The sequence below is a fragment of the Thamnophis sirtalis genome, unplaced genomic scaffold (assembly GCF_051295495.1).
Source record: "Thamnophis sirtalis isolate CommonGarterSnake01/CBP01778 unplaced genomic scaffold, rThaSir2_p1.2 scaffold_9, whole genome shotgun sequence".
NCBI classification, from domain to species: Eukaryota; Metazoa; Chordata; class Lepidosauria; order Squamata; family Natricidae; genus Thamnophis; species Thamnophis sirtalis.
In genome coordinates this window covers 67,237,271-67,264,577 of record NW_028261389.1, presented here as the reverse complement: position 1 = coordinate 67,264,577, position 27,307 = coordinate 67,237,271, and the positions used below count along the sequence as shown (strand labels likewise).

General features: G+C 41.0%; 1 protein-coding gene across 1 annotated transcript in view; it reads left to right on the top strand.

Annotated features, from left to right (window-relative positions):
- TBC1D22A (TBC1 domain family member 22A) overlaps window positions 1-26,866 on the top strand; it is a 130,628-nt gene extending 103,762 nt beyond the window's left edge. The window contains exons 12-13 of the mRNA XM_087722167.1: window positions 1,266-1,361; window positions 25,262-26,866. Coding sequence (XP_087578293.1) covers window positions 1,266-1,361; window positions 25,262-25,390 — 225 coding nt within the window. The 3' untranslated portion in view covers window positions 25,391-26,866. The remainder of the gene's footprint in view (window positions 1-1,265; window positions 1,362-25,261) is intronic.
- The last annotated feature ends 441 nt before the right edge of the window (window positions 26,867-27,307 follow it).

The following is a 27,307-nucleotide window of genomic DNA, read 5'->3' as shown; positions in this document are numbered from 1 at the left end:
AACTACATTCTACATTCTGTAGTTTTTCTTACCAGGGAAGAATGCAGCCAAAATGCAGTGCAAAATACGGCAGATAGTATAGAACAGTGATGGCAAACCTTTTTGGCACCAAGTGCCCAAACTGGTGAATGTGTGCACCACAGCCCCGGAAATTGTGCATGTGCGCGCCGGCCAGCTGGTCTTTGGGTTTCTGGGATTCCCACATGCGCAAAGATCAGCTGGCCAATGCGCATGCATGTGCCAGAAACCAGAAGAGCAACTAGTGATGGCGCGCATGCCCACAGAGAGGGCTTTGTGTGTCATCTCTGGCACACATGCCATAGGTTCGCCATCACGGGTATAGAATGATGCATTGTTTTAGATGATGCTAAGAAACAACTACCGTATTTTTCGGATTATAAGATGCACTTTTTTCCCTCAAAAAAGAGGGTTAAAATCTGGGTGCATCTTATACACTGAATACATCTTTTTTGCCTCCTGAAACCCCGCCCACTTCACCAAAATGGCTGTGCAGAGCCTGTAGGAGGCTTTCAGAGTTCTCCTGGGGACTGTGGAGGGCAGAAATGAGTGAAAAACAGGCCGTTGTTTTGCTCAATTTTGCCCGCCCAGCCCCCAAGAGCAATCTATAAGCCATCTAAAGGCTATTCATGCAATTTTTTTTTGGCAAAGATGGGCCTGTTTTTTGAAAAATGGGCCATTTTTTGTTCGCCCCCCACCCCCGGAGAATTGTACAAGTCTCCTAAAGGCTATTCATGCCTTTAAAAAAAACAAAAAAACAGGCCCGTTTTCATGAAAAATGAGCCATTTTTGGGAAGTCTGCAGAGTGCAAAAACTTTTTTAAAAAATTTGCCTCCTCAAATCTTTGGTGTGACTTATACGCTGGTGTGTCTTATATTCCAAAAAATACAGTAGTGAAGGCCATTGACTGTCCCTTAGCAAAACCTGCCCATGAAGAACAAGCACAACAGTTTTATTCCCTAAAGTTGAAGCTAAGTGGTATCCTTGATGCTCAACAACAAAGCTTATTGGCGGATATTATGCTTTTTATATACTTGCATAAGCTCATCATTCTTGGGTACTATTGTTTTATTCCTATTTTCTCTACACAAATGAAACAGGCTTTTATTTGGAATGTTTCGTTAAATTAATTGTGACAATTACATTTTAAAAATTAGGGAAACAACAAAAAACATTTTCTGATCGGTATTGAGTTATCTACTCAAATGTATTTTTATGTTGACTATATATATGCTTTATTTTAACAGTCTGAACCAGAAGGTTTTTCCCACTTCCACTTGTATGTCTGTGCTGCCTTCCTTGTCAGATGGAAAAAGGAAATCCTTGAAGAAAAAGACTTCCAAGTAAGTAAAACATTAGTTATATTTTTCCTAAAAAAGGATATTTTAATTTTTTTTAAAAAAAATTACCTTCATTAGTAGCAAAAGACTTCCACTTTTACTGGGTTTCAACAACCTTGGATATATTTGGATGTTTTTCCGTATTTTTCTTGCTGAGTTTAAAATTAAAAGGAAAGTACAAAGTTGCAGCTGAATATTTTTCCATTTGTCCATTCCTTGTTTTGGATGGGGCAACATCAAGATAGTGTGAAAAAACAAAAATGGGGCTACTAAGAACAGACAAATTTCATTTGATTCCAGCATAGCAACTTTCGTGTCGAGAAGAAATTAAGCGGAGGGAAAACTTTTGATAATTGGTAAGAACTAATTAACCTGGCCATATGGGAAGATAAAGGAAAAATATCTAAACATGTTTAAATGGAGCCCAGAGATTGATGGGTCCTGCGTAGACAGAAGATGCCTGTTTTCATTGTCCTGAAGTATCTATTTGTCCATGTACATAAGGAGGAGGAATTTGAAATATAATTTTGTAATAGCTATGTTCTCTCCTATACTAGTTCTTTTTGTTCGTCGGTTTCTCAGAAAGTTTTTTATGCTAGTTTCATCTGAGGTCTCTTTCTTTTCTTTCTCTCTGATATTGTGTTTGATTGGCTTTAATAATCTTTTTTTTTCATGGTTTCCCAAGCATCTTCAGTTGTTTCTCCCTTTAGGGTTTTCCTCTGTGGAATCCTTCCTAATTTCCGTCTTAGTTTGTCAAAGTCAGCTCTCTTGAAGTCTGGAACTCTAGTTTGGCTTTGTTCAATTGTCTCTTCCTGCATTATGCTGAATACTATTGACCATGTCATAGTGTGACATGGTCGCTCTCTCACAAAGCAACTTCCACTTGTTGTATCATTTGATCCCTGTTAGTAAAAATTAAGTACAGTATAACTGACACTTTCTTTCCCTCCTCTACCTTTTGGTTGAGAAAGTTATCAGTTAGGCATGACAGGAGCCTGGTGCAGATTTTGTCTCCCAGTTGATGTCAGGGTAGTTAAAGTCCCCCTTTACCAGTGGTGGGATTCAGCCAGTTCGCACCTATTTGGGAGAACTGGTTGTTAGTTTTCTAAGCAATTCGGAAAACCGGTTGGTGGAAGAAATCTCATTTTGGTTTTTTCCACTTTGCAGGGCTAATCCTGTAAGGAAGGCAGGAAGGAAACATTCTGGTGTTGTTTCTAGCCTAATCTTTATTGCCCTGCCTACAGAACCTGCCTCTCCGGTTAACCCTTATTACATTGTAACAGCTAAGGTGAAGCACCCATCAATGTGAGTGATATTGAGTTGGCCACACCCACCCAGTCACATGACCACTGAGCCATGCCTACCCAGCTGGTCATTAGGGCAGAGAACTGGTTGTTAAATTATTTGAATGCTACTACTACCCATTACTACAATATTTCCTTCACACCTTATTTAACTGGCTAGCAAATAGTTCATCTATTTCCTCTGCCTGGTTGGGTTGCCTGTCGTATATACTTGTATCAATGTCATTTCCCCACCTCCCAAATTCAAGAGGGCTTTCATCCCTGCTGTTGTGTGCTTCTGTAGACATGTAGTGATTCCTTACATAAAGCGCAACTCCTCTTCCTCTTTTGTTGGGTCGGTTTCTTTTGAATGGTTTATATCCTTCTAGCAATAAGTTCCAATCAAGTATTCCATCCCACCAAATTTCGGAAAGATACAATATCATACCTGCTTTCATGTATTAGGAGTTCAGGTTTCCCCTGTTTGTTCCCCAAACTCTGACCATTAGCATACTGGCATTTGAGCTCCTTATGACTAACCCTATGTTTGCTTCCTACATTATCTGTTTTATATCTGAGTTCCCCTTCCTACTCGACACTCCCTTCCTCATTGTCTGGTTTATTGTGTTTGGTTTATGTTTGGAGTTTGGCCATAAAGATTAGCCACCCTCTCCTTCCATTTATAATTTAAAGCCCCACTGATGAGCTGAGCAGGTTGCTTTCCAAACATTCTTCTCAGCCCTTGTGAGTTGTGAGAGCAAAGCTGTGATGGCTTTGCTTTCCCACCCAACCTGTGAAAGGGAAAGAAGTGGGATCAGTGCAGGGCAGTGAGGCTGGACCAGTTCTGGTAGCAATGGGATAGATAGATAGCAGTAGACTTATATACCGCTTCATAGGCCTTTCAGGCCTCTCTAAGCGGTTTACAGAGAGTCAGCATATTGCCCCCAACAATCTGGGTCCTCATTTTACCCACCTCGGAAGGATGGAAGGCTGAGTCAACCCTGAGCCGGTGGGATTTGAACCGCTGACCTGCTGATCTAGCAGTAGCCTGCAGTGCTGCTTTTTAACCACTGCGCCACCTGGGGTTGGGTCCCTTCATTGTTCCTTGCAGGGTTTCATGAAAATGCTCAACCTCTCACTCAACTCAATAACTCAGTTGTCATCATGGAGCCATCACTATGGCCACCTAGGTTTATTCTCTCACGTGTATCTTCACGGTGCCAAACTTTAATTCCAACACTGCATTTTAAATTCCTCATCTATCCTATCAGAAGTTGATGCTATAACAATTATCAACTATTGACTTACATACCGCTCTTCACCAGAAGTGGGTTTCTGCCGGTTCGGTCCGGATTGGGCAAACTGGTAGTGGCGGCAATGGGAGGCTTCGCCCACCTTACCGGGCGCTTCTGCGCATGCACAGAGGCATTGCATGAATGCACGTGCTTGCACAAACGAACCAGTAGTAAAAAAAATTGAACCCCACCACAGCGCTTCACAGTGCTTTACAGCCCTCTCTAAGCGGTTTCCAGAGTCAGCCTATTGCCCCCAACAATCTGGGTCCTCATTTTACCAACCTCGGAAGGATGGAAGGCTGAGCCAACCTTGAGCTGGTCAGAATCAAACTGTTGGCAGCTGGTGATCAGCAGAAGTAGCCTGCAATACATAGAATAAGAGAAGAACGAGTTGAACATCAAGACACAAGTGAGAAGAGTTTGGAATCCAGATAGCAACAAAGCTATTTATTTTATAATGTATTTTTCCATCATTAGCAGTAGCTTCAATGGTCTTGTCAGGGTGCAGGAAGTCAGAATTGACCCATGTAGCTGTTAAGCACAATTCTCTTCTAAGGTTCTTGATAGAAAAATGTTTTTTTTTTAAAACCCCATCTGGCAACTTTGTGGAATATATGTGACTGCTGTAAGTGAACTGTTACCTTTTGTGGCTTAAAGTTGCCTTCAGGGAAGATGTAAAGCCAGCATTAACATTTTATTATATTAACTTTATTCCATCTACCCTTTCAGAGACTAGAATTCTCTTTCTAGACCAATTAAATGGGCTCATTTAAAAGATTGCTTTATGTGTCAGCATTTGCAGTGTAAAAGTTCATTATGAAACTGCAGAAGCATATTTTTGACTGGCTATATTCTTAGCTGGTGTGTTTCTAACGTACACCAAAAGGCCTGCCAAGGACTGATTGGATGTATTTTATTGATTTGTTTAAATGCTGCCATTATTATTCACTACAGGCAGGTAGCTAATTGGATAATCACTGTAACATAGCAACCCAAGAAGCATATAGCCAACCTAGTACTTCACTTCGCCTCTAAAGAGCTGCAATTATAGCAGTTTTGAGGTCAAAAGGTGGCTTAGGGAAAAAAAAACCCAGAAGGGTTGAAAAGGAGGAAAGTTATATAGTCTAATATTCACCTCAGGGCGTTCAGATCAATCTGCTAACACTGCTTTATGCAAGATTTTATTTTTCCACCTCACTCTGTTTGACTTTGTTTGTGATCCTCACATTTTAATCCCATAAAGCGTGCATTTAGTATGTAATGCTACCTTTCTGCACTATTCAGCAGTATTATAAAATGCAGATCCCATTGCCTTTGAAAATCCAATATTTTAATATGATTAGGTCAGTGCCATTAACTTTGCAGTGTCATTGATCAGCTCTGGGAGTTTGCCTCAGGAATGCTTTCTGGATGTCTGAAATGAGAATATGTGTAATTAAATGCATGCTAACCAAAATAATTTGTTACTATTAATGCTTTTCTTTAAATTGAGACATGTTTAATATGGGTTAATGTCCCTTACATGATTGTATTCGCTCAAGGTTTTTGTGGCATTTGAATGATCTAAGGTAGGCTAAATAATCCACAAGGTAAAATGAGGCCAAATAGATTTCTTGGAGGAAGATGTGAGGTGACCAGGATATCCATAAAAAATATGCCAGTGCCCTTGTTTAGCAACTGCCTTGTTTAGCAATCATTTGCAATTATAGCAATGACAAATAAGTATGTTTGTCATCATCGGCCACATTTGCTATATTTTGCAGGTTTATAAAACCTAGGAAAGCTGAAGTGAGATCATAAGCACGGTTGCCGTTTTACTTAGTGAATGTTTCACTTAACAACCAAATGGCTGGTCTAAATTGTGGTTGCAAAACAAGGACTACTTGTACTGTGTTTCGATCTTATAATCAGTTTTGGTATACATAGCTGCAGTTGAATTTTTCTGATTCCCATTTCTCCTTTGTACGCATTTACAACAGATCTCGAGGCATTTGGGTTATTTATGGCTCAGCTGTTACATTTTTCTCAAGCAAAAGGTGATATAATTCTTCTCTCAGAAAAGAGAGAGATACAGAAGCTTTTAATCTATATTGAGAAATCTTTTTGTTGAAAGTGCGCACACGATTCCTTGGTGATCAATTGTGCTGGAGTATGAAATGTCAAATCTTTTCATTGTCTTTTCATCCATCAGCATACGACTATTAGCAAATGAAATGGTTACTACTCTTAATAATTCGAAAGGCCCAGGGATGTTGAAAAAAAATTACCTGCTTTTGTTAAAAACTAGTTTTTGTTGGTAAGATTCACATTTGTTACATGGTCTACAGGCATACCTTGTTTTATTGTGGTTTGCAAACTGTGGTTTTTTTTTCCCTTTGCAAGACCCTTTACCAGCAAAAAAACTTAGGGCTTGCTGAAGGCTTGAGTGATGATTAGCAATTTTTGTTGATAACATTTTTTTAAGGTGAAATATAACTGTTTAGACATAATGCTATTGCACTCTTAATAGACTACAGTAGAGTAAACTTAACTTTCATATGCACTGGGAAGCCAAAAAATTCACGTGACATGCTTTACTGCAATTTTTGCTTTATTACGATGATCTGGAACAGAACACACAATATCTGAGGAATGCCTATATTGTCTTTTGTGATATGTTTCTGCAGTAGTATTGTATCCTTTTCTATGTTTTCTACGTTGGCTTTGCTGATTTTTTTCGCCACCTCAAATACTGTACTCCTTCAAACCTTGTCTGTTTCTCCCCAGACACCTGCTGTTTTCTCTCTACTTGTTCTTAATTATAGCCAATAAATATCATGATAAAATAAAATCTTGCAATAAAATATCAGTTGTTAAAATGTAAAGCAAAAGGAAAAAAGAAAAAAATAATAAATCTCTAGACTATTTCATTATTTATTAATTTTTAGTGTGGACATGCTTCACAAAATGTATTTTGGATTAAAAGAAGTTTTACATCCCCAAGAACAGTGGCTGCCAACCTTTTGGGCACCAGGGACCAGTTTCATGGAGAAAGGTTTTGCGGCGCACTGGAGGGGGGCATGGTTTTGCATACTGCCTGTAGAGCTTTACTTGGTTTTGTGGACCACTTGCTGAGATGCCGTGGACTGTGGCCAGTCCACGGATCAGGGGTTGGGGCCACTGCCTAAGAAAATTCAATCAAAATAGTATAATACTACTACTACTATCAAAATACCAATTTCTGGCTACAGAAGAATTTTTCTTTTTACTAAAAAATACTTAGATGAGAAATGGGATTGAGCGGGTGCTAAAAAGACTACCATAAGCTATATGTTGATCTGCGTGCCCCAACCAAGGGTGCAGAGCCATCTTTTACAGAAGAATGAAGGGGGCGCTTTATTTCCCTGGGGGAGCATGTTCCATGGTGCGGGGCCAATAGTAGAGAAGGCTGAAAATGCTATAGAAAACTTTGAAGATGCTTTCTGCCTTTATGGTCCATATTTTCTTCAGAAATCCTGAAGACCACATACATAATACTCCTGCTTCAATTGCAGCCTTCAGGAACCTTGCAAGAGAGGATCATCTCGAAATAGTAAATAGGTCCACCGGTACTAAATAAAGTTAGTGAATTGGGACTGAATCCATGGCTCTTGCATGTAATTTTGAAAATTATAAGTGATTGTAATTAGGGAGTTAAGAGTTAGAATTGCTTGAAATCCATTTTTTTCTGTATTCTTAAAAATGGAAAGAAGGTTTTCCTTTGTGAGTACCGTGTTTCCCAGAAAATAAGACAGGGTCTTATTTTCTTTTGACCCCCAAAATAAGCACTTGGCCTTATTTTCAGGCAGGTCTTATTATTTTTGAGGTGCAGGAGGCAGCAACTGTGGCCACCTCATGGCTGTTGCTATGTTGTAATATTTTCAGGGAGGACTTATTTTTGGTGGAGGGATTATTTTAGTGCATGTGCTCAAAAGCCTGATTGGGCTTATTATCCAGGGAGGTCTTATTTTGGGGAAAACAGGGTATCTATGCTCATATGATTGCGGTAACACATGTACATTACTGATTATAAATAAATAAGAGGCCTTTCTTGCATTCATCTGAATATTGTAATAATATTGGAAGGTTGAATGTTTCACAGCATGGTAACAGCTGCAAAACGCTGGACTCTCAGATGCTTCGAGGCACAAGGCTGCAAATGCTATCAACTGAAAAGTATTGTGCAGCTATTTCATTTTTTTTCTTCCTTAAAGGATTTGCTGTGAAAGAAAATAACTAATGACAGGGTAGAGGAAAACAGAAAGGATGTTTTCTAGATCCCTTATGAAATTCCATTACTAAGGCATGATAATAATGGCATGAAAAAAACCCTGAGTTTGGTAATGCTTCCTCCAACTGTCTTGAAAAGAAGCTATGTCCTTCTTAGTAACCGTGTAACTTTCTTGTCATAATGTTATGTAATGTAGAATCATGACAAACACGACTGTATTCGATACTACATTCTTCTTAATTATTAAAAAAATCCCTTTTTTGAAATCTTTACTTCGATGTTTTGCTTTAAACTGATGATAGCCTCTTCTTTTCCCATGTTGCTCTCTTAGTTCCATTTTATTTTTGTGCCAGACATCAGAATCCAGCACAATTTTACTCATTTAGTTAGAATACCTTTTCCCTAATTTGTGTACATTTACTTAGTCATTGCACCGGATGGATAAAAATCGATGATTTTTTAAAATCAGATTTTTATTTTAATTTCTATCAGATTTATTATAATAAAATGCTTTTGGAGTAAACTATCTAAAGAGAGTTTTCTATTTAAGATACATTAATAATTTAGTTTATTCAGCATGAAATGGAGCTTAGTTATGTAGCATGAGAGGCTGTATATACTGCAATATTGGGACTCTTGGTGAGTCAACAGCAGGTCAGAGGAGGAGCCACTGCGGGACAGAGATGACAGTTGCTCTTTAAAAATAATAATTTAAATCGAGTTGATTTAAATCAAGCCTTTTTATGAGTGATTTAAATTGTGATTTAAATTGACTTGATTTAAATCAAATCCACCCTGTTATTGCATAAAGCTTTTTTAAAAATCCTAAATCAAATCCACCCTGTTATTGCATAAAGCTTTTTTAAAAATCCTAAAACCAGTCTGATCAATGGACAATGACTGTTACGACTTTTGTGAAATATTTTATGTCAAAAGAGTTATTATTTTAACTAGCAAACTTTAAAAACTTTTGGGGTAAAACCAATTCAATAAAAAACACTAGAAGAACAGATTCGGCCTGCTCTTACATTCCCTTGCCTATTCCTAAAACTTGCTTCAGAGGGTAGAAGGCGTTTGGGAACATATTTGAGGAGCAAAAGAGAATTTCTATTGTAGAAGCGAAAATGAATACATACAGCTACATCAGACAGATTTTCTAGTTTTATGAGCATTTCAGCATAAATATTAAAGGAAAATGAAGCAAGAACGCAGTAACCACCTAAATTAGCCAAGGTTGTTAGAAAATATCAAGAATCCAATCAAGCACTGATATGCAAACTGTTTAATGGATATTGTATTCCTTCATCATTAAAAAGACATTTGTTTCCTTTTATTGAAAAGAAAATCAAGGCAATCAATATATATATATATATCTCAGTTGAAGATTTTTTTATCTCAGAATGGAATCATTACAGAACTACTTTAGAATCTCAGTGAATGTTTTAGTATTGGTGGACATAGTGGTGGACAAACTCCTATTGCAGTTTTGAATAGTGTTCCTTGTGGATTTTCTTTCCAAAGGAGGAGAAGGGATGCTTTTTAAATGTCTTTATAGAGCCAGAACATGAAAATAAATTTAATCCCAAACTAATTTAAACATTGTTTGTTTTTTAAGAAATCAAATAAATTATATGTAAATCTGCAATAAGCTAAGCCAGTAACAAAAGAGTTTTCAAATTAAATTAGAAAAATAAAATAGCTTCTCTGTTTGTTATGGGAGGAAGTCATTTGTACTAATATTTGAAGGCAAGTTAGAACTAGTGTAAATATGGGTCTAATTGAAAAATAGCTACAATAATCTGAAATTATTTAATGTGAACAATAGCATTAATTGAAAGAAACCCATTGAATACAGTTACATGGATTTAAAAAATCTTCAGCAAAGAAGAAAGCTAATTTGAATGACGGGAAGGTTAATATATCTATTTTTTTTAAAAAAATTCTACAAACATGATGTTCTAGCATGCTTTCTGATAGTTTTCTCTTCTTTCTTAGTACCTCTTTTCTCCAGAACTCTTTACCCTAGTTCTCTGTTAGGGATTAGAGATTTTTTTTCTTTATTCTTTTGCCTTACTAGTGTACTCAGACGTCAAGAGGCAAGTTGGTGGCATTAATCATAGGCAGAGTTTTCCATATTTTTAGCCAGATTTATTAAATCTGCAAATACTGCACATTTAAATAAAAGTGCAGGCTTTTGTTGCTATTTGAACATATTCAAACAACCAACTTGTTCAGAAGTGAATGTTCAGTTTCTGCCTGTTCTAACACTACTGCAAACTGCAAAAATATTTTAGTGCACAAGTGGAATATATTCCAGAAACTGCCTTCATATTCTTTGACGTGTCTATGAAGTTTGATTGTCAGCTTGATTGTCAGACTGATAATTTAAATTCACTGGGCAAACAAGTAGCTGCTAACATTCCCATTTACTGTGAGGTTGTTTATCTTGACTGCATCAAGGGAAGGTTGTTAGAAGAAAGTATTGTTACTAATATATATGAGGGTATTTTGGTTAAAAATTTAAAAAAGTTCACATGGTTATATTCAGTTACCTTGCTGAATAGAAAGAACTTATGCTTTGTCAGGGTGCACACGGTGTGGCTATTTTGAGACAACCCAGGAGCAAAATACAGTAAACAGAGCTTGTCTTTTAAATAGTGGTTTATCTACAAGGAATATATCCATACATGTACTAGGCAAAGTTAGGCAATCAATCATCAACTATAGCATGGAAGCACACACGGAGAGAGAGAGATATGCCCCAACAAGGCCTCTCTTATAATGCAGTCTCTTAAAATGGTAAAAATTGAGTTATTATTTTGAAGACACTTTGGTACAGCTACCCAAAAAGTTATGAAGAACCATTTAAAATAATTAAGATAGCCAGCATCCTTGTAAAACATGAAACAAAATGTCTTTACTTCTATATAATTCTATAAAGTCTGCTCTAATATTAGCAAGAATAATAACTTACAGCTTCATGTATAGAGATAGCAAGGCCTGTAAGGCCATAATATAATTCTGGAGAGAAATATATTAAATCTATATTTTTATCTTGATAGAACCGTTTCTAATTGAAATCTTAGACTAGGATATAAGGAAGCAAACTCTATTTGTTCTGACATGTAGTTTATCTCCCACTTTTCTTCACTTGCTTTGATCACAACCGAACTCCCATCATCCATTAATGTGATAGCCATATAAATGTAGAAGAACAACAACATGAATTATCAGCATGACTCAGCAAGAGAACAATTTTGCCCTGCCAACTTGTACTACAATCCTATCATCAGGGAACCTGCAGAAATAAACGAACTGGTGTTACATTTGGAAGGATTCCAGCTATCCTAAATGGACTGGATTCATGGTCTGATGATGATGCAGGCATGTTATCATGTTTTCTTGCACTCTTCGCAAATACATGTTACTATTCCCTATGTGCTCGCAAATTTTGTCTCCAGAAAGCAATGAATCACTTCATTCCAAGATGAACCACTGTCCTACCCTGCTTGATTTCATTTTAACCAACCTAACTTTATTCAAACATTTGCTTATTTATGATTTCATCCACTCCAGGAGATGTGCTACATAACGAATGGAGATATCCAGAAGTGGGCTGCTGCTGGATCCCACTGGTTCAAGTGAACCAGTAGTTAAGATTTTGCGCAGTTTGGCAAACCAGCAAATCCCACCATTGGCTGGCCCTGCCCCCACTCATTTTCTGAGCTATTTTTTGGCCTGTTTTGGGCCATTTTGGGGGCCAAAAACAGCCTAAATAATGGCTGAAGATGGCCCCAAAACAGCCAAAAAACAGGCTGTAAAATGGGTGGGGCCAGCCAGTGGTGGGATTACTCCCAACCAGCTGAATCCTACTTCTGCTTTTGAGGCGAGTAGCCGGGAGGTGGGGCTGGGTGTGATGAGTGACATCACCCACCCAGTTACATGGCCACGCCTACCCAGCCAGAGAACCAGTTAAGTTATTCAAGTTCCACCTAGCTACGCCCAGCCAGCCAGTCATTAGGGCAGGGAGCCAGTTGTTAAAAAAATTGCAGCCCACCACTGGAGATGTCCTCTGGGATTGTCTTGGTGGGGGAAATCTTTAAGACAAAAATGAAATAAAACTAAACTACTGAGGGCAAAAATGGGTAAAATTTCTCTTGAGATGCTTTGATTAAAGTACCTGAAATGATAAAATACTGTTTATTCAGTCATGGGCAGCAAAGAGTTTTTTTTAAAAAAAAAAATGCAACACCAAGTAAAATTCAAATACAGGTAGTCCTTGACTTACAACAATTCATTTAATGACTGTTTGAAGTTACAATGGCAGTGAAAAAGTGACTTATGAACATTTTTCACACTTACGACCGTTAAATCATCCCCATGGTCATGTGATCAAAATTCAGACCCTTGGCAACTGACTCATATTTATATGAGGACATTAATTTGCATATTAGGGACAGAATATAAGCAGATCTCATATACCTGAATAATTTACATAATAATAACTCATGCAAAATGTCTTCCATCCGTTTGTCACCATTTCAGTAGGTGACAAGTTTTATTCGCTCTGGAAAAAAAAAGAATTATTTGGGTTAAACTGCCAGTTTAAAGCCTCTTCTCAGAGCTTTTGCCAGTCTCCATGAGCTTTTTTTCAAGCTACTCAGCAAATCCTGAACCTTGAATGATAAAATGATCTGACATTTGTTCCTGTGGACTAAATTTATATTTGCAGCAAGATAAATACTTAACTTTGGAATTCCTTACCATCACAGAGCCTTCTCTTAAGATAATGCTTCCCATATGCCCTTGGCAGGCAGAATTATTTCTCTTAATCCCTTCGGAGGAACATGAATATCCCTTCAGAGGTCAGGATGCCTTGCTATACATGACATTTATTAAGTTCATATAAATTCTGCGGTGCTTAAAAGTTTGTGATCCCTTTTGAATTTTCAATCTTTTTGCATAAATATGACTTAATTCAACCTACATGCTTGATCCAAAGCTACATACTACTGATGTTCAGCATTCTCTGATAAACTTGAATTGAATTGAATTGAATTTTATTATTTGTATGCTGCCCTTCTCCGGGAGGGACTCAGGGCGGCGAACAACTCAAAAGGGGAAAAGGGGAACATAGAACAGAATACAAGTAATTAAAATAGCCAAGAATCACAGAACCACACAAGTCGAGAGGGGAGGGGAACTCATCAACCCCAGGCCTGCCGGCAAAGCCAGGTTTTGACGGCTTTTCGGAAGGCCTGGAGAGAGGTGAGGGTCCGAATCCCTGTGGGGAGTTCGTTCCAGAGGGCCGGAGCTGCCACAGAGAAGGCCCTCCCCCGGGTAGTAGCCAGGTGGCATTGGCTGGTAGACGGAACCCGGAGAAGGCCAGTCCTGTGTGATCTAATGGGTCTTTGGGAGGTAATTGGCAGCAGGCGGTCTCTCAAGTGAACACAGATAGTCATAGAAGTTTGAATACTTTTGCTAAATACAAATACAAAGCTTTGGCTCATTTTTCTTAATAAGCAAATGAACAAGGATAATTTCAACTTCTTTAATTAGGTTCTCTTTGGCTAGTTTTAATACGTGTGGCAAACATCTCATTTTAAGTCATATTTATGCAGAAATATTGAAAATTCAACCGTTCAAAACTTTTAAGGCTCTTTGGACTTATAATAACTTTATTGTCACTTTGAATGTACACTAATCAGCATACATTAAAATGAAATTTCATTGCATATAGCTCACAAAGACTCATCACCTCCACTACATAAACATGACTAAATAAATAAATACAAAATTATGCATATATCCGCATATCACAGAGAAACATCACAGTCTAGTTCGGATGTACTGTACATAGTGAGAAAAATGAATCTTGCGAGTTTACCAAACAGATGGCATAGGGAACAAAGCTTTTACAGAATCTGGTAGTCCTGCTAGAAATACTTCAAAACCTTCTCCCAGAGCGGAGCAAGAGAAACAAACCATAAAGTGGGTGTGTAGGGTCTCTAACAATGCTTTGAGTTCTAAGCACATAGCGCTTATAAACAGTATCCTGAATAACAGGAAGCGAGCTTCCTATAATCTTCTCAGCTGTCCTTACCACTCTCTGTATGGACTTTCTATCTGAGGAACTGCTGCCACCAAACCAAACTGTGATGCTGTTTGTTAAAACGCTCTCAATCGGGTCTCTGTAAAAAGTGGCCAGGACAGAAGGAGAAAGATGTACTCTCCTCATCTGACACAGGAAATGCCAGACTCTGGTTTGCACGTTTGCGCTCTTTTAAAAAAACTGTCCAGCCACCAAGAATAGAATTCCTTCTAACTTTTTTTAAAAAACCTTTGGTAAGATAGTCTACTATCTATATTGTAGCTAAATTGGCTACATGTAAAAGGGCAGCTTGTAAAGTGAATCAACAGATGACATGAGGGTACCTGTAAAACTGACAATCCACTTCCCTCTGCAGTTGTAGTGTGTAAATACTTCTTTTATGTTACTTTTGGAATCCCTGTGTACTGTATTCCTGTCTGAAGTTCTAGTTGGTTTTTTTTAGTTGTTGGCCTCTGGCAATCCTGAAGGAATTCATTCATATCTTTTTTTTTTTTAAAGCACAAGTTGAAGAGTTGTTTGTTATTTTAAGCCTAGTCTGTATACTTTCGAATGATCAGATAATAGATTCAAAATCCCATGTCCATAGGATATTTCTTAGATTGCACACACTGTATTGTCCCGTCCAGAAGATGCACATATACAGTAGAACCTCCAGTCACAACCATAATCCATTCCAGGATTTCGGTCGGCGCCTGATTTGATTGTGACTGGAAGCAAGACTGACTGCGCATGCAAAAGGAGTGGAAGGGGAAATTGCTGTGGCTCTGATTGATCGCCACTCAAGGATGTGTTTGTGAACAGAGTGAAACGTTTAGCAGATTTTTTAGTCGGCGCCCAATTTCGTCGTGGTCAAGAAGCGTTTGTGACCCGAGGTTCCACTGTATATAAGATTTGTGCAATAAATGGAATGAATCATTTAATGTATTGTTTCTCATCTTTTTGCCTTTTTTCTTAAGTTGATGCTTTTAAGAAGGGTTAAAACATATTAACTACCCAAAATACAGTATAGGCAGATTTAATAAATTTTGCTGTGTGCCTAAAAGTTCTCTGGAAGCATGAGTTCCTTAAAATGCTACAAAGAAATTATGACTCGGCTGTTCTAATTTGACTTTTAAAGGTTGCATTTTCAAAGCTGAATCTTTGAAGTAAGGAACGTATCGTTCATTGTGTGTGGCTTGAAATCTAATAAGTAGTCCTGGCACATTCCATATTGTGGAAGTACTGCATTGTCCCCACTGTGGAATCTGCACAGCAGCAACTCTGAGAGGGATCCAGATGTCCTAATGAACAACCTCTTAAACATGAACCAGCAGTCTGCTGCAGCTGCCAAAAAAGTCAATGCAGTTCTAGGTATTAGATAGTAACACTTGCTTTATACGGCACTGGAATACTCTGTCCATGATACAATAAAGGATTTGAGACTCTAGAAAGAGTGCAGAGAAGAGCAACAAAGATAATTAGAAGACTGGAGATTAAATCATATGATGAACAGTTGCAGGAACTGGATAATATGCCTAGTCTAAGAAAGAGAAGGACTGGGGTTGACATGATAGCGATGTTCCAATATTTGAGGGGCTGTCACAGAGAAGAGGGGGGGGTCAACCTATTTTCAAGAGCACCTGAGGGCAGTACAAGAAGTAAAGTTTATCAAAGAGAGAACCAACCTAGAACTAAGGAGAAATTTCCTGACAGTAAGAACAATCAGTGGAACAACTTGCCTCCAGAAGTTGTGGGTGCTTCATCACTGGAGGTGTTTCAAGGAGAAATTGGACAACCATTCGTTTGGAGTGGCATATGGTCTCCTGCTGGAGCAGAGAATTGGACTAGAATATCTTTAAGGTCCCTTCCCACTCTTATTAACTCTAAGTACATTCTAATTAATTTCTAGGTCATGTTTGTATTCTAGGTCATGTTCATAGTCAGATCTATGATCCATTTGTGAATTTCAGAATAACTCCCCCCCCCCCGACTTAAATTATTTTTAGTTGTTTTAATAATGATCACCAAAGAATTGCTCCATTTCAAATGGTAGATATTTTTCCATTTTCTAAAGGATTTTCTGACAGTTGCAGTTTAGGTGACCTAAGCTATCCAAAGTAAATGTCTTAGCAGTGATTCTTTTCTTTTTCTTTTTGGTAATTCATAGCTGCCACTGGAGAGGCCTTGCTCTAAAGAAAATTGTTTTCTTTTTGTGGTTTTTTTCTGCAGTTGAATCTGAATAACAATGCCAATTACTGACTTTATCATTTTGTAGCCTCTAGTGAAAATAAAAATGAAAATCACAGACACCCTGAATGCAGCAAATTCAATCAAAACTGCTGATGGGAGCAAATCAACCTTCACCCTCCCTCCCCTCAAAAGAGAGAGGGAACCCTTGCGGTATAAAATGAATAATATGGAATAAAATGACACATGCTTGTTTTTTTTTTCCAGACAAATTGACAGAAGAAAGAGGATTTACTATTTTTTTCTTTAAAAAAAATTGTATCTATTCTCTTAATGACTCACTAAATGCAGCTAAACTGTTGCACTGCAACAGCAAGATGGAAAATAATCAATGTAAATATGTCTTGTTTTGCCACCTGATGTAAACAGCTTAGGTACAATTCCTTGTTATAAATGGCATTCTGCTTTCTAGAGCTGGGTTTTACAATTCGGTTAAAAGCCAGGGTGCTACATTTACTTTATTTGTACTTACGTAAGTAATATCAAAGGGACACGATGGTTCAGTGGCTAAGACGCTGAGCTTGTCGATCAGAAAGGACAGCAGTTTGGCGGTTCGAATCCCTAGTGCCGAGGTAATGGAGTGAGTTCCCGTTACTTCTCCCAGCTTCTGCCAAACTAACAGTTCAAAAGCATGTAAAAATGCAAGTAGAAAAATAGGAACCACCTTTGGTGAGAAGGTAACAGTATTATGTACGCCTTCGCCATTTAGTCATGCCGGCCACAAGACCACGGAGACGTCTTCAGATAGCGCTGGCTCTTTGGCTTTGAAATGGAGAGGAGCACCATCCCCTAGAGTCGGGAATGACTAGCACATATGTGCGAGGAGAACCTTTACCTTTAAGTAATCTAATTCATTTTTATAAATAGGCATCACATTTTTCCTTTCCTATATTCTACACATTTTGCATCAAAATCTTTCTCTTTTAATGCCAAATCAATTTTTATTCAGCCTTTGTTATTATATGCCCCCTTTTTAGAGAACTGTTGTACCAATGAATGTCAGTATTCAATTTTATTGACACATCCTTGATATTCTCTTCACCAATTATTTAAATTAAAAGACTTGCTCTTGAGTCTTTTGTTTCAATTAGTCTATATAGATATATATATATTTAATAATGTCTACTTTAGCAGGAGAATCCAGCTGGCTGCTTAACTCATATAGGAATTGCGAGCTTTACAGTTATTTATTGTTTGCTTCACCAGATCAAATAATTGACCCAAATAATTCCCCCACCCCATCCCTCTAGGGCATTATTATTTCTGACCTCCGTTTTACTGAACTGAAAGTCAAGGGTAAAGTCAGACACTTTTAGGGCTGTAAATACTTTCCTTGGCTTTTTGCTCAGACTTTCATTACCTTTTTTTTTAGATTTTTCTAATTAAGAACTTAATTATATGAAAAACTGACCTGCTCCAAATAAAAGTACCAGCCTCAAATGTCAACTTTGTAAAAATTTTCTCACAAGTCCCATGCATAGAATTAAAAAAATAAATAGAAATGTTAATTAACTCCAGCCCAGCTTGCACCACTTTGAAAATCTATAGTATTGTATTCCTTTTGAAATATTAACATGGTGAATAATATTCCTTTCATTTGTTAGCTTTTCTTTCTGCCTCTTTAGGCAGTCACTTGTTTTGGCTGAAAGTTTAATGGAAATTTGCTCTGTCAAAATGTCATCTTCTTGGTTTCATCTTCTTGGGAGCTGTCAGTCCTAGTTGACCAATTGTAAAAGTTGACAGTTGAGTCAAATATAACTATCACTTATTTTTCTATTTTTGGTGCTAGGTCATCCAGATTTTGGCTAGGATTTTTCCTCCCCAACTTTTAACATAATTTTCAAAGAAACCGTCTATAAACCTCTGTTTTTACTGATTCATTGGATGTTTAGAATTATTCTGGGAACCTTGTCAAAGGTAGCATAGAGGAAGATGGACATAAAAATAAATACTGCACAAATCCAGGTCAGAATATAGAATTGTTCTAAAGGGTAATAACATTTTTAAAGGCAGCATGAGTTTAGTATACAAGAATGAAAATATTTTTTATGAAATCTGTGGATTGTTTGATAAATACAATACAGTGCGGCACACAAAATTTGATTTCTTCACCACATGTGTGGGCTTGTGTGAGAGAGAATAAAGGAAGAAATAAAACTTCCATAAAATATATACCAATTTTTAATATATAGAATTGACACAAAACAAAAGTCACACCATCTTCTCCCTGGTCACATGGCCGCCATTTTATATGCTCGGAAACTTCTTCGCATTTATGACTGGTGGTCGGGAGTTCTGCAGTCATGTGTTTTGGCCATTCCAATCTGTCTCTGCTCTATTTCCAGAAAGTCAATGGAGAAGCTAGCAAGGAAGGTTATAAATTCAGATTTAGATCTGTTCCTCCATCCCAAGAGAGATTTATTCTTCACCCTCTGTGCACTGTAGGAACTGGCCTTGAATCTATCAAAAACACTAGCGAAGGTCATTATTCTGAATCTTTCAGAATCTACTGGTGTTCATTAGTGTTTTGGCTAGCACCATCATTTCCACCTATCAGAGAGAAAAAGGTAATCTAACCAGGCAAATTCCTACTTTTGTTCTCCTGTAATGTGTTGGCTTGTGTGCAATGAGAGTAGAGATGATACTTTCCCATTCGTTTCAGAGAGATACCTATCTGCATATATGTCAATAGCATAGTTTTATTGGCATTACTTCAAACTTTGGTTTAACATTCTACTTTTACATAAAGCTGACACACATTTCTTTTCTTTTACAGCTACTCCATGTCAATATTAAGATATCTATCTATTAACAGCTGGCTTAGTCTTAAGAGAATTCATTTTATGAATGCTTTTCATGGTTTTGGTTTTGGTTTGGTTTTATTAACATTTATAGGCCGCCCTTTTCCCTAAGGGGACTCAGGGCGGCTCACAAAAAACCAGGGAGGGGAAAATACAACGTTAAGATTACAACATATAATAAAATAGCAAACAACATGCATTCATCATTCGGGCGGGGTAGGAATCCTTATCCCCAGGCCTGACGGGCGAGCCAGTTCTTCAAGGCTGTGCGGAAGGCTGGGACGGTGGAGAGGGTACGAATCTCCACGGGGAGCTCGTTCCAAAGGGTCGGGGCTACTGCTGAGAAGGCCCTCCTCCTTGTAGTTGCCAGCCGACACTGGCTGGCCGATGGGATGCGGAGGAGGCCTAGTCTGTGTGATCTTATAGGTCGTAGGGAGGTAATTGGCAGAAGGCGGTCTCTCAAGTATCCAGATCCACTGCCATGTAGGGCTTTATGGGTGATTAGTAGCACCTTGAAGCGCATCCGGAGATCGACAGGTAGCCAGCGCAGCTCGCGGAGGATAGGTGTAATGCGGGTGAATCGAGGTGCACCCACAATCACTCGCGCGGCTGCGTTCTGCACTAGCTGAAGTCGCCGGATGCTCCTCAAGGGCAGCCCCATGTAGAGCACATTGCAGTATTCCAGCCTAGAGGTCACAAGGGCCCGAGTGACTGTTGTGAGAGCCTCCCGATTCAGGTAGGGTCGCAACTGGCGCACCAGGCGTACCTGGGCGAATGCCCCCCTGGTCACAGCCGTTAAATGGTGGTCGAATGACAGCTGTGGGTCCAGGAGGACTCCCAAGTTGCGGACCCTCTCTGAGGGGTGTAAAATTTGACCCCCCAGCCTGAGTGTTGGAATATTGGCCAAATCTTTGGGAGGAAAACACAACAGCCACTCGGTCTTTTCTGGGTTGAGCACAAGCTTGTTAACCCTCATCCAGTCCATGACGGCCTCAAGACCCCGGCACATCACGTCAACCGCTTCATTGATTTGGCACGGGGCGGACAGATACAATTGAGTATCGTCCGCGTATTGATGGTATCTAATCCCGTGCCTACGGATGATCTCTCCCAGCGGTTTCATGTAGATGTTAAATAGTAGGGGGGACAAGACCGAACCCTGCGGCACCCCATAGTTTAGGGGCCTTGGGGACGATCTCTGCCCTCCCACTAACACCGACTGCGACCTGTCCGAGAGGTAGGAGGAGAACCACCGTAACACGGTGCCTCCCACTCCCACCTCCCGCAGTCGTCGCAGAAGGATACCATGGTCGATGGTATCGAAAGCCGCCGAGAGGTCAAGGAGGACCAGGATGGAGGAGTGTCCTTCATCTCTGGCTCTCCAAAGATCATCCACCAATGCGACCAAAGCGGTTTCTGTGCTGTAACCGGGCCTGAAGCCCGACTGGAAGGGGTCTAGGTAGTTTGCTTCCTCCAAGGACCGCTGGAGCTGGAAGGCCACCACCTTCTCAACAACCTTCCCCAGGAAGGGAAGGTTGGAGACAGGACGATAGCTGTTGAGAACAGCTGGATCCAAGGTTGGTTTCTTCAGGAGGGGTCTCACCACCGCCGCTTTCAGTGCGGCGGGGAAGTTCCCCTCCCGAAGGGAGGCGGTTACAACCGCCTGGATCCAGCCTCGTGTCACCTCACTGCAGTTAGTAACCAGCCATGAAGGACACGGATCCAGAACACAGGTGGAGGTACTTACAGCTCTCATGGCCTTGTCCACATCCCTGGGGGTAACGTCCTGAAACTCAACCCAGTGTTGTTCTACTTGATCCCTCTGCGCCTCGGCTGGAACTGCGGGGGTGGAGTCCAAGTCCGACCGAAACCGAGCAATTTTGTCCGCTAAGAATTGGGCATACTCTTCAGCTCTGCCCTGCAAGGGTTCCCCCGCCTCCCTTTTGTTCAATAGGGAGCGGGTTATCCTGAACAGGGCGGCTGGACGGGACTCAGCGGATGCTATCAGGGTGGCTATGTGCGATCTTTTTGCTGCCCTAAGTGCCCTGGTGTACTCCCTGGTGCAGGTGGTTACCATTGCTCGGTTCGATTCGGACTTATCGGACCTCCAACGGTGCTCTAGGCATCTCCTCCGGCGCTTCATCTCCCGGAGTTCCTCGGTAAACCAAGGGGGTCTCCGGGATCCGCCGCCTCAGAGGAGCCGCAGTGGCGCAATCCGGTCGAGGGCCTCCGACGCTGCCGAGTGCCACGCAGCGGCCAGAGTCTCCACCGGACTGTGGGCGAAAGTGTCAGGAATAACCCCAAGCTCTGTCTGGAACCTTGAAGGTTCCATAAGACGCCTGGGGCGGAACCACCTGGTCGGTTCCTCCTCCCTACAGTGGGGGTTTGGCCTCCGGAAGTCGAGCCTCAGTAGGCAATGGTCTGACCACGACAGGGGTATGATGTCACTCCCCCTCAGACCAAGATCACACATCCACTGCTCCGAGAGAAATACGAGGTCAAGCATGTGTCCCGCTGAATGGGTTGGGCCTCGAATTACTTGGGTCAAGCCCATGGCTGTCATGGAAGCCATGAACTCCTGCGCCCCATCAGAGTTTTCACCGAGCGACGGCAAATTAAAGTCCCCCAGGACCATCAACCTAGGGAACTCAATTGCCAGCTCGGCTACCGACTCGAGGAGCGAGGGGAGGGCTGCTGCAACGCTGTTGGGAGGCAGGTACGTTAGCAGCAGACCCACTTGACCCTTGAGGTCCAACTTTAACAGCAAAGACTCACACCCGACAATCTCCGGAGCAGGGACCCTACGAGGAACTAACGACTCCCGGATAACAGCGGCCACACCCCCACCCCTTCTCTGAGCCCTCGGCTGATGCAGCACCTGAAATCCTTCTGGGCACAGCTCTACAAGGGGGACTCCTCCCTCTGGGCCCAGCCAGGTCTCAGTAATACATGCCAGGTCTGCCCTCTCATCTTCAATTAAGTCCCGGACGAGAGGAGCTTTATGTACGACAGACCTGGCATTTAGCGACAACAGCCTGAGACCAGGGTCCTGACTACTTGCGCCATCTGGTCTTGGAGTGGGACTCGTAGGGCCGGAAGGAGGGATCTCTGTAATGTAGCGAACCCTCCTTCCCCGGTAATGGCCTGCCCTAAAGTCCCCGCCGTATCTGCCTCTCCCTGTTACGACCGCAATACCCCGACCCTCTCCCGTGTCTCTGGTCCCCTCACCCACCCCCGTGGCCCCCGCAACTCCCGGCAGGTCCTCCGAATCACGCATACTCATACACTCTCCCAAACAATCCCCACGTAAAAAGTTAAAAACACAAAATTACAACAATATAATCATAAAAAGTGGGACATTCATTCATCTCAAGCATACCTCATGCATAACCCATACAAAGAAAGAAGAAAAAGATGAAAGAAAAGAAAGAAATTATGGGTTGCGCAAAAAGTTAATTAATTTAAAGTGCGAATAGTTCTGGGAAGGTCCAAAAGAGTCCAAGATGGTTAAGGAATAGGAATAGAGAGGGCCTTCTATATATTGTAGGTACCCCCACTCGTCCAGTAGTGGTGCTATCTGTGGTAGCAGGTCCAAGGCGGCATCAGACCACATTGGCCTTGGCAGATGGAAATGCAGATAAAGGGACAGATGAAAATATAGTCCAAAAAGTCCAAAGGCCGCATTCCAAGAGGAGTCTAATCTCAGCCAGCAGAAGACCCTGCGATGGCAACAGCCCGATGGAGGGGCGAATGTCCCGACAGGGGAGGCCAAGCCGAGGGGAGAAGAATGGGGTTGCAATAGCGGCAGATAAAGACCGCCTCCCATTCTTTCCCAGTGATGTCTCAGGCTAACCGCCTTCTCCCTGGGGCGATAGATAATCCAATACAATCCACAGCAACCAAAAGCACAGACGAGGCAAAGAGTAACAAAGAGGGGGGGGGATTCTCTCAGCCAGCAAGAGGAGGAGAGTCAAGGCTCTCTCAAGTCAGCCAGGTCACAACGAACCCCAAACAGTACTCCAAACAGAAGTTACCCAGCGTCTCTAGCCGAGGTGGGTCGCGACGCCTTCCAAGCGGCCCCTGGGCAGTGTTTTTAAACGCCTCTCCAACTCAGCTGGGCCGCGGCGTCTTCCGGGCACCCCCGAACGGCGTTTGGCGTCGGCGCTCTTCGCAAAGGCAAAAGGCAGCCTCGGAGAGCAAAATCTCTCCTGTCCGCTGCCAGCAAGCCTCCGACAATCGTTCGTGCCCTGATCTTCTCTCCAGCCTCCAAGCGGCGCCCGGGCGGTGTTTTCAATGCCTTTCCAATCAGCTGGGCCGCGGCGTCCAAATCAGCTGGGCCGCGGCGTCTTCCGGGCGCCTCCGAGCGGCGCCGGCGTTTTTTCGTAAAGGCAGCCCTGGAGAGCAAAGTCTCTCCAATCTGCTGCCAGCACCAGACCCTCCGAGAAATCGCCCGTGCCCTGATCTCTCTCCAGCACGATTTCTGGGGGCGAAGTCTCCTTCTTTTAGCTATTTTTCCCGTGTAGACGCCGGAGCGAAGAACTCGGCAGCCATGTTCCTTCGCACATGCGCAGGAAGGTTTTAAAATAAGTCTGGATAATATTACTACAGGTTATGTTGTATCTTATTCCTAAGAACATTTTTTTTTCTTAGAAATAAAGTGCTTAGCCATTTGAGAAAGCAGATAGTGAGCAACAGTTAAGCTACCATGAATTATCTAGCTGTTTAAGTTGGCAAACTGTTGGTTTTCTTCATACTTCTATCTTTGGTTCTTAAGTGTAATCTTTGGAGCAGTTTTTGACATCAAGAGAAAGATTTGATGGTGTTTGTATGCCTGGTTTAAACATTATTTTATTTAGGGATGCACCACAAGTATTTTTGAACTGGACTGATCAGACAGCATTCCTTGTCAAGCATGCTTGAAGAAATAACTGATATTTAAAGATCCTTTGTGTTGTTATACTTTGCAGCTATGCTGGAAAAAATATTTACAGATATACTATTCATGTACAGTATATTGGATAAATAAAAGGTTAGATAATAATGTTGTAAATTGTACTCTTTCCAACCTGCTATCCTTCAAGGGTATTTCAACTTTCACCCTAAATTATTATTAATTAATGCTAAATGAGTACATATTCCATAATTCCATATTATCTGGACAGTACTGGACAATATATTAGGAGAAGGTTTCTGTAGATCAACTCTAGTTGTATATGAAATTAACACATAGCAATATTTTGGTGTGCAGGAAGATTAGAGTGTGAGAGGGTTCATTAAAGAAACACTTTTTGCCATTAACCAATGAGTTTGAGTTTCTCTTTTTACTCATTCAACTAGACCTAAATAGAATTTTGCCTCCCTTTCCTCTGTTCTGAACTCCTGCTTTATTTATGTGGCCACAAATTCTTTGGTTGTCAGGATATTTTATTTTGAATCACAAATGACATGCTCTTTTAGTTGTGCTTTTTACAGATATACGTGTAGATATCTAAAAAGGGACTCGGTGGTTCAGTGGCTAAGATGCTGAGCTTGTTGATAAGAAAGGTCAGCAGTTCAGTGATTTGAATCTCTAGTGCTTCCTATCAGAGTGAGTTCCCATTCCTTGTCCCAGCTTCTGCCAATCTAGCAGTTTGAAAGCACCTTTCATGGGAAGATAACAGTGTTCCGTGCACCTTCGGCATTTAGTCATGCTGGCCACATGACCACAGAGATGTCTTCGGACAGCACTGGCTCTTCGGCTTTGAAACGGAGATGAGCAGTACCCCCTAGAGTTGGCAACGACCAGCACATATATGTGAGGGGAACCTTTACTTTATCTAGAAAGAACTCAAATTTGGTGAATCCAATCTTGAAGTTTTAGATTGATACTGCAAAACTAACCAGTGAAGTTAACTAAATATATCTTTTGATTTATTTCTCTCTTTTTCTTCCCACAAGGAACTACTAATCTTTTTACAGAATTTGCCTACGATGCACTGGGGAAACGAAGACATCAGCGTTCTCCTTGCTGAAGCCTACAGATTGAAGTTTGCATTTGCAGATGCTCCGAACCATTACAAGAGATAAAAAAAAAAATTTACAAAGTGTGGCTCTGATTGTGATATCAAGTTTACATATTGTGGTTGTGCTGGCACACAATTGTCTACAGTTTCTATATTACTGTTGAGCAAGAAGCTATTGGATTACCAAAGAAATGAGAGTACAGGCTTGGGGAAAATCTTGTTGTACTTAAAAAAGAAATATTCTTGTTCATTGATTAAAGAAAATTAAATTTTATTTTCATTATGGTCCCCTTTTTCTTTGGTAATTGAGTTACCATGCGAATGAATGAAGTGTGTTATGTTCATTGGGATCTAATGACTGATTGTGTTGTCTCCATCAGTTTTACTCCTAGTCAATTATGTTCAACATTTTGATGGAAGCATTTTTGGTGTCTGAGGTTCATGCAAGCTAATAAGAATAATCAGTCTTGCATTGAAAATGAGTACAAATAAATTAGGGAAGAAGGTCATGTAGAGGTGGTTGCACACTTATTTTGTTCTCAAACACAGGAGGTTTAAGTCCTTTTAATATAAAGTTTGTTTACACAATGAAATCCAGGAGTAGATTTTTATGGAACACAATATTTAAAACTTGAAAATAATGCCACATGCGTGGTCAAATGAGATCCTCGGATGTTTTACTTAGCCGTGCGCAGATAATGTTTACTATGTTATTTGACTTTAGAGTTTCCAAAACATATTGACTATAGAATAGGAAATAAGTTTGGTTTGCAATAATGCATTACTAAGCTAATGGTTTAAAACCTTTTTGTGCATGTAGATCTTTTAGTTTCAATATTTTCCTAATGAAAATCTTACTTTATCCATGAAGAATATATTTTGATGTGCTACTGCCTTATGTTGAATTTATAATGTGGTGAGGCACTTGATGATGTGATTTGGTATGAGTGTGGGTATACCTCAGCTGTTAGAATATAAGCATGGAATTGCAGTGTGCTGATCAGGTTTAGAAAATTGGACTGATGAAGTCTCAAATGCATTCTCCAACGTTGGTGGAGACAGCGGTCATGCATGGGTTAACTCAGTCAGTAACCAATAGAACTGAGACTACCAAAGTGATGTCATCGCCTCAGAGGAGTGTCCTCCCGCTTTTTTAGACTCAGTTGGATCCGAATTGGCTGTGCTAACTGTTTTCTCCTCAACTTTTGTAGATATTATAATTACCTTTAATTGGATTTTTTTCTAAATTTCACCTAAATTACATCCAAATTGAGAAGAATTAGTGGATAGCTCCTCAAAGCTAATTCTCTCAATTAGCCCCCGGGCTTCTTGAAGAGACTCACCAGGGCTTCTTCGAGGCTTCTGCCTCCTGAGCTTACCAGCAATTTCAGAGGCTCTCCTGCAAGCAATGCCTCCCAGCAATGGCCGTTGGAGGCTCCGCTCAGCGCTGCCGCCTCTGGTGGCCTCCAGGCCTTTCCCTCGTGCTGCCAAGCCCTCAGCCGCCTCCAAGCGCTGCCAAAAGCTGCCAGCAACTGCAAAAGAGCTGCCGCTGCCAGGAAACACCGCCACTGCTATATGCCGCCACTGTCCCTCAGTGCTCCCGCCTCCACCGGCTTGCCGCTGCTGCTCTCCGCAGCCTCTATGCAGGGCCTTCAACACCCTCATTCTGCGGCCTCGGCTACCTTGTGGCGCCCTGCCCATAGGCTCTGTAGCCTCAGTGGCCATTTTGTTTTGGCACGAAGATCTCCGGTGGCCATTACTCAGCCTAGTCCTCCTCCTGACCTATCCTCTGATTCGGAGGATGACTTCTCCCTGCTGCATTCATCATTCAACCTGAAGATGCCAGGGGCTGAAGCAATCTCGCCTGCCGTGGGGATGAATCTGAGGGTGGCAGGAGCATCTCTCCAGATGAAGAGCCCCTCCACCAGGAGAAAATTTCCCCTCCTCCCCGCCGCCACCGCTCTTACTTGCCTGGCATGGC